This window comes from Carlito syrichta, unplaced genomic scaffold (genome assembly GCF_000164805.1).
Source record: "Carlito syrichta isolate Samal-C Ts95f unplaced genomic scaffold, Tarsius_syrichta-2.0.1 Scaffold111560, whole genome shotgun sequence".
NCBI lineage: Eukaryota > Metazoa > Chordata > Mammalia > Primates > Tarsiidae > Carlito > Carlito syrichta.
The window spans coordinates 45,377-53,330 of NW_007055656.1; the positions used below are offsets into that span (position 1 = coordinate 45,377).

At 46.2% G+C, this 7,954-nt stretch overlaps 1 protein-coding gene across 1 annotated transcript in view; it reads left to right on the plus strand.

Annotated features, from left to right (window-relative positions):
- The first annotated feature begins 7,628 nt into the window (after positions 1-7,628).
- Positions 7,629-7,954, plus strand: part of CS (citrate synthase) — a 29,097-nt gene continuing 28,771 nt past the window's right edge. The window contains exon 1 of the mRNA XM_021718324.1: positions 7,629-7,710. Coding sequence (XP_021573999.1) covers positions 7,708-7,710 — 3 coding nt within the window. The 5' untranslated portion in view covers positions 7,629-7,707. The remainder of the gene's footprint in view (positions 7,711-7,954) is intronic.

Below are 7,954 nucleotides of genomic sequence, written 5' to 3' on the forward strand. Positions count from 1 at the left end.
CCCTCGCGCAGCGCCCGGGGCCATGTGCTGCGCTTCCCTGCGGGCTCCGGGGGTGGTGAGGCGCGCGCTGCCCGCCCCGGCCTGCAGTCTCGCGCGGGCGAGGAGGCCCGACCCTGCCGTAACCCCGCGGGTTTCAAGTGGAGGGGGCAGGGACGCGTGGCCCCGGAGAAAGAAGGGGCCGGGGTGTGGCGTCCGCTGGAGTTCGGGGAAGAGTGTTTCGTGGAGGGGGCGGGGGTGAAGAAACGTGCTCACTCTGTCTCCGGGCCAGAGCCCGAGCTGTGGCTCATCTCTTCGCCTCTATAGGGAGAAGGGCCATGTCCGTTCCTGAGCTGCCTGTTTCCATCTGTCCAACCCGGTTATTTAAGCCTTTTAGCGACCACGTCGCAGCAGTTTCTGCTGGAAGAGTGGGTCCTTCGGGTCCTCTTTGTCCTTGGGACGCTTGTACTTACTCTTTATATAGGAGGAGCTAGGATGGGGTGGGGCACTTCTAAAACCTTCTGCATGATTGTCACATATGATTGGAGCAAGAACCTGAAAGGTTTTTCCACCCATCTGCCGGCCAATAAGTGAAGACGCTAGGCAAGAGGTAGTAATGCCTAGGTCACATGACCAGTCATACTACCTGCTTGCCTGGGTTTTGCTATTGATCTTAAGTATACTCTACCCAGGAACTAACTCTTGTTCTTTGGGACCCTTTATTTGGCATTTGTTGCCTTTGGGATAGTAAGAGTACTGCTGCAGGTAATGGTGCTTCCAATGTCAAGTGGCCAGTAGTTTGGGTTCTGGATAACTTGGCCATTTAAACTGAGAAACTGCTGTGCTGAGAGAGCCCCAGTCCTTTCATCCAAGCAGGGACACTCTCACAAGTGACCTTGACTTCTGCAAAGAACTTAAAACTTTCTCTTCTGCAGTTTAGAATTGCCAGCACCTGAGGGAAAGGAAAACCTTAGAAAGGCTTTGGCTTGCAGTGTGTTACCTTGCATGGTTGGTAGAGATAAAGTGAAACCTGTAGGGTTTACCTAGGGGTTCTTCCAGACACCCAGTAACAAGGTAGAGGCTGATCATTTGGGAGATAGATACTTGTCTTACTTGGCTGCTGCTTCTCCTGCTGCTGGGGAACAGGGTAGGGAAACCTCTTGGGAAATGAAGCAAGTTCTAGATAGTGTTTTGGCAGAATAGGGGACACTATAATTAGCTCATTCCAGAGCTGCTAACACAGACCAGATTAGTCTGTCCCTACAGTGAATTTGAAAAAGCCTTTGGGTTTACCTTTTGAATTTATTTTGTCCCTTAAGCTCCTAAGGAAGCTCAGAATGCTTTTGGGATGACAGATACATAATTGTATTATTTTCTCTTTACTTTCCTCTTAGAGATGGTCCTGTGTATCCTAGAAATCTTCAAGTTGAAAGCCATTAGAAGGCTTTGACCCTTAAAACTAGCAAAGCCCAACAAACTCAGACCTGGAAATCTCCTGAGAACGAAGTAGTTTACAGGACAGCAAGAAACTTTTCAGTTTGTCAGCATTGCTAACACCTGCCTGGGCTTTAGTCTCTGACTAGTGGTAGTTGTAATTGATTATAGATTTTGTTTTTGCTATTAAAGTAGGCTTTAGAAGGCAAAATAGTCTTCTGGGAGAACTGATCCTTGCCACTTTGATTCTCAAGGTAAGGTGTAGTTTTTTTTTTTCTGAAAAGATTTTTTTTTTTAAACCTTACTAGGATACAAAGATGCTAGTTAGTCATTGTTCTGCTCTACCCATTGTCAGGTAATTTAAGTGAACACCTGAGTTGGAGAGGTAGGCTAATTTAGAGCCTTGACATTACTTGACTTCTTGTTTATACAAATGAATCAATGCTAAGCATTGGCCTTAGTATTATCAGTGGGTGTGTCAGCTTTGTGATATAAAAAAATGTCTTTTCAGGCAACCTTTCAGGATCCCTCCTCCAGCTGGGAGCTTTCCTGTCTTCTTCATAAACTCCTACTTTCCAAAAAAAAGTCTTTTCACAGATGATCTGGGTTTGGATTTGGGCTGGACGTTGAAGTAGGGCTATAGTTCATTTCTAGATTTATGAAGTTAACATGCTTAACCAACCCTAACTAAAGGGAATTGTTTCTTGTACCACTGAGAATTGCTTCTCCAAGCTAGGATGTTTGAAACTTTGAGTAAATCAATCCAAAGGTGTTTCTAGACTTTTCAAGACACTTAAATAAATACTAGCGATTCCTTTGTAGCAAACTTATACTACTGCACAGCTTTTCCTATGAAAGTCCTAGTTTAAAATTGGGTTAAAAAACCCCAGTTGGCAGCCAAGCTTGGTGGCTCATTCCTGTAATCCCAGTACTTTAGGAGGTGGAGGTGAGAGGATTGCCTGATACCCATCTAGGCAACTTGGCAAAATAAATTAGCTGGGTGTGGTGATGTGCACCTGTGGTTACAGCTACTTGGAAGGCTGAAGTTGGAAGAATCGCCTGAGCCTAGGAATTTGAGGCTGCGGTGAGCTGTGATCGTGCCACTGCACTCTAGCCTGGGAGACAGAGTAAGACTCCGACACACACACACACACATAAAAAGCCAAGTTGGTTCTATTCTCTGAAATGTTTAGTAAGTCTTAAAGCCCCCAATTTTTTTTTTTTTTTTGAGTTGGAGTCCCACTCTGTCAGCCAGGCTAGAGTGCAGTGGCATGCTCACGGCCACCCCAGCGTCGAACTGCTGGGCTCGGGCGATCCTTCTGCCTCAGCCTTCCAAGTAGCCGGAACTACAGGCATGTGCTACCACACCCAACTAATTTTTGATTTATTGTAGAGACGAGGTCTTGCCAAGTTGCCCGGGCTGGTCTCAAACCTGCAGGCTCAGACTATCCACTCTCCTCGGCCTCCCAAAGTGCTGGGATTACAGGCTAAGCCACCAAGCCTGACTGGCCCCAAATTTTTAAAGACAAGGAAGGGCTCAGATGACTGATTATCAGCCTACCCAAAGTAATGAAAATTCCCTGATACTTTCTAGATAGACTGAAGATGGGGGTGGGTGCAGAAATCCTTATCAGGTGCTAGTGGTGTGATGATTGCATTTGTTCGTCTTAGTGCCCTTTTGGTTGGTAGCAGGTGAATGAATGCATGAGCTTGGGGAGTCAGCAAGGACAATTTGGTGGTCAGCAGTGAAGTAGACAATCAGAGAAGGGAAGAGAGATCCACCAAGTCTGGTTTCCTTTCTGCTGCCCCTTGGATTCCTCAGGCAGGAATCCTGAAGGCAGACAGTAATTCCTCCTGTCAGTGCTTTATGTGATGGAGTTGGTAAAGTGTGAAATTTAAAACAGTAGTGGGGCAACTTTAGCAGTAGATCTTTCTTAGCATCTATCTTTCAGTTCTTCCTTCAGCTGCCCATACTCCGTAGGCCTCTGTGTTTCTGTTAACATGATACCATTTCTTTTTCTTTGAGTCAAGGTCTCACTCTGTTGCCCAGGCTGGCCTCATAATATCATTTTAAAAGGTCAGTAAGCTCACAGTGGGCATCATCTCTTGTAATGCTCGTTCATGTTGCAGACTCCCAGATCCTGTCTTCAAGTTATGATTCAGCAGAGATGGGGTGGAATCTGTAAACTCGTATTTTTCAGTGACCTCAGTTGATTGTCAGAGACTGAAGATACTTGGCAGACCCAGAACCAAAGTGTTAGGCCAGTAAAACCACATGCCGGCCTTTTTGCTTGCAACTTTATTGGATGCATTATAGGAAACTTTGAGTGGGCATTGTTTTTTGGATTATTATTTTAAAAATCTACTTCAAAGGTGACTGTTCTAAGCTGTAGTGTGCTTTAGGCTGTTTTCTCTAGGTTTTTCTTCCTAGGCCTTTTTTTCCCAAATACTTTAGGAAAAATTTCTTGTAAGTCTCTGGAGCAAAGTGTTACGAGCTAAAACTTGTGAGAACTCCTAGCAAAAGTGAGGGAATTGTTTCTAATTCCTGAGAAAGTATTATGATGACAGGTCCTATATCGCTTATTCACTAGTGTACACTTAGTGTACACATAAAAAATAGGTGTTTAATAAATACTTATTAGCCGGGCTCGGTGGCTCAGCCTGTAATCCCGCGCTTTGGGAGGCTGAGGTGAGTGGATTGCTTGAGCCCATGAGTTCGAGACCCGCCTAGGCAACTTGGCGAGACCTCATCTCTACAATAAATCAAAAATTAGCAGAGCATGGTAGCGCGCACCTGTAGTTCCAGCTACTTGGAAGGCTGAGGTGGAAGGATCGCCGGAACCCCAGCAGGTCGAGGCTGCAGTGGCCGGGAGCGGCCATTGCACTCCAGTCTGGGCGATGGAGAGAGACTCCAACTCTAAATAAATAAATAAATAAATACTGATGGAATTAAAGAATGGTAAAGGTTTCTACTGAAAGAAAAATTTAGGACTCTTGATTATTTTCTGAAGCTGGAATGGTGTCTTTTGCAGTTTTCCTGACTAATGACCAGTGAACCTTTAGGCAAGAGACTATTGGAAAATGACAATTGTGTAGAATTATTAAGGAAATTCCTGTGAGTATGAAGAAGGTCAAATATGAAATCTATAGATTACTTTGCTTAGTCTCTTAAGCGACCTATCCAAATTGCACGGGCCAACTTCCAGTATCACCATTGTGAAACACAGACATTAAATGGCTTTAGTTCTCTGACCTGGTTCTGGGGAGAGAGGAGCCTTTGTCCTATGCATGTTTGTTTTCTCTCTCTTTTTTTTTTTTTTGAGTTAGAGTCTTGCTCTGTCGCCCAGGCTGGAGTGCAGTGGCACACTCACACCATCCCAACCTCGATCCCTCTGCCTCAGCCTTCCAAGTAGCTGGAACCACAGGCGTGTACCACCATGCCCAGCTAATTTTTTGTTTTGTTTAGTTTTGTTTTATTGTAGAGATGATGTCTCATCAGGTTGCCCAGGCTGATCCCGAACCCATGGGCTCAGATAATCCATCCACCTCAGCCTCCCAAAGTTCTGGGATTACAGGCTAAGCCACCCAGCCTGGCCTTGTTTTCTCTTAATGCAAGGTGTTCCTTCTGCATTGGAAGTCTCTGTAGCAAAGTGTTACAAGCTAAAACTTGTGAAAACTTCTAGCAGAAGTGAGTGAGATTTTTTTTTTCTGCCGGTTATTAGTGTGTGTTTGCTCCATCAGCTAAGTCAGTCTTGCTAGTTTGGCAAGCCTTGGTCTTTGGTTAATAAAGGATGAGGGCCTTATTAGAATAACATCTTTTCTTTTTTTTTTTTTTGAGTTGAAGTCTCACTCTGTCACCCAAACTGGAGTGCAATGGCCGCTCCCAGTCACCGCAGCCTCAACCTGCTGGGCTCCAGCAGTCCTTCCACCTCAGCCTTCCAAGTAGCTGGAACTACAGGCGCGCGCGCTACCACGCCCGGCTAATTAATGAAGTCTGTCAGGTTGCCCAGGCAGGTCTCGAACCCGCGGGCTCAGGCAATCCACTCACCTCAGCCTCTCAAGGCATGGGATTACAGGCTGAGCCACGAAGCCCGGCTTAGAATAACATCTTGACCAGTGTGGTGGGTCACGCCTATTATCCCAACGCTTTGAGAGGACAAGGCAAGGGGATTACCTGAGCCCATGGGTTTGAGACCAGCCTGGGCAACTTACCAAGACCTCATCTCTACAGTAAATAGAAAAATTAGTTGGGTGTGGTGGTGCTCACCTGTAGTTCCAGCTACTTGGAAGTCTGAGGTGGAAGGATCACCTGAGGCCAGCAGGTCGAGCCTGCGGGGCTGTGAGTGTGCCACTACACTCTAGCCTAGGTAACAGAGTGAGACTCTGATTCAAAAAAAGAATAAAATAAAATAAGGAGCATCTTTCTGAAAGTGTTAATGTTGATTGTGTGGAGATGTGGTAGGACATACTCTGGATGTACCTAGGATGGAGAATAAAAGAAAATTTGGCTTCTCTCCTGTAGAGTGGGGGTCTTTGATGTGGACCAGTGATGATAATAGGCTAAGTGCAGTAAGAGGAAAATAACCACATTGTTGAGTACGTGGCTATCCAGTAGGACTCTCTTCGCAGAATTAGGAGAAAGTAGTTAATTGATATTTTGTAAGTGATTTGGCCAATACCCTATTCCAGGAATACACTATCCCAGAAATACCTTAAGTATTATAGTCAAGTCTTTGGCAGAATTTCCTACATGTACTAAGTTCTTCTCCTCTTTTCGCCCTTAAATGTACAGGTTCTTTTAATTTTTATGGTTTTCTGTGCTAGCACATTTAAGAGCTACAACCCACTTGTATCAGTAACAGCAGACTCACTAGAAGAGTTCTTGTAGGATGGCCGCATATGAGGTTTGAAAGAGCCTCTTAGTGATTCTGATACCCCCCCACCCCACCCTGTAGAGAATACTGGCTGTCAGGCAAGTGTGAGCCAGGCAGGCCCTTGTCTTTGTTTTTTTTTTTGAGTTGGAGTCTCACTCCGTCACCCAGACTGGAGTGCAGTGACTGCTCCTGGCCACCGCAGCCTCGACCTGCTGGGGTCCAGCAATCCTTCCGCCTCAACCTTCCAAATAGCTGGAGCTACAGGTGTGCACTACCACGCCCGGCTAATTTTTGATTTATTGTAGAGATGAGGTCTCGCCAAGTTGCCCGGGTGGGTCTCAGACCCACGGGGCTCAGGCAATCCACTCACCTCAGCCTCCCAAAGCGCGGGATTACAGGCTGAGCCCCCGAGCCTGGCTTGGCCCTTGTCTTTGGAAGTAGCTTGCTCCATCTCCCCACAAAGGAGCTGACCTATTGAGTGAGGTGACTGCCTGATTCACCTGATAGCTGCTATTCCAGTGGGGTGACTCTACAGGTGACATGCAACCAGAAGCAAAAGCCCAACTGCCACACCTCCAGGGCTGGGGGAGGACCTAGGAGGCAGAAGTTCAAGGATGATTCAGAGGTTTGTAATCTGCCTGTCACAGCAGTGACAGTAACGTAAATGTACTGTCCAAAGCCATTCAGCACCTTTCTTTGGCAACCAGGAGGTAGAAGAAGTGAGGTGTGTAACCTTGGGAATGATAGTCCTCAAGCTCCTCCTTCTGCTGGTGGAGATGAGGGTACTCATCTATTTACTCAAATTCTATTTTCTCTCCCTGAAACTCCTCTCTTGGTCAGGAAGCCTTTAGAAAGAGAATTAGGACCAGGCGCAGTGACTCAAACCTGTAATCTCAGCACTTTGGGAGGCTGAGGCGAGTGGATTGCCTGAGTCCAGGGTCTCGAGATCAGCCCAGACAACTTGACAAGACCTCTTCTCTACAACAAATCAAAAAATTAACATGGTGTCGTGGCACGTGCTTGTGGTTTCAGCTACTTGGAAGACTGAGACAGAAGGATTGCCTGAACCCAGCAGGTCAAGGCTGTGCTAGCTGTGAGGCTGCCACTGCACTCCAGCCTGGGCAACAGAGTGAGACTCCAACTAAAAAAATAATAATAATAATTAACCGGGCGTGGTGGCACACACTTGTGGTTCCAGCTACTTGGAATATTGAGGCAGAAGGATTTCCTGAGACAAGCAGGTCGAGACTGTGGTGGCTGTGAGCTTGCCACTGCACTCATGCATGGGTGACAGAGTGAGACTCCGACTCAAAAAAAAAGGGACTTTATTTCCTGTTCCACAGAAATTATTCACTCACCTCCTCCTCAGGCTTTGACTGCCTCTTTCCTGGGATCCGGCTTCAGGAAGGAGTTATGACACTTGATGGCAGGTAATAGGCAAACACATTTCTTTTTTTTTCAGATTGGAAAATATAGTTTATTTAGAAAGTAAATTAGAGAGAGAGGAAATTCACCTCTCTAAGGTAGGGGAGGGGGCCAAAACTAGGAAACATGAGCCATGTGGACACACCAGAGTTTAACAAAGCTCTGACCAACACATTTCTTTTTTTTTTTTGAATTGGGAGTCTCACTCAGTCACCCAGACTGGAGTGCAGTGGCCGCTCCCGGCC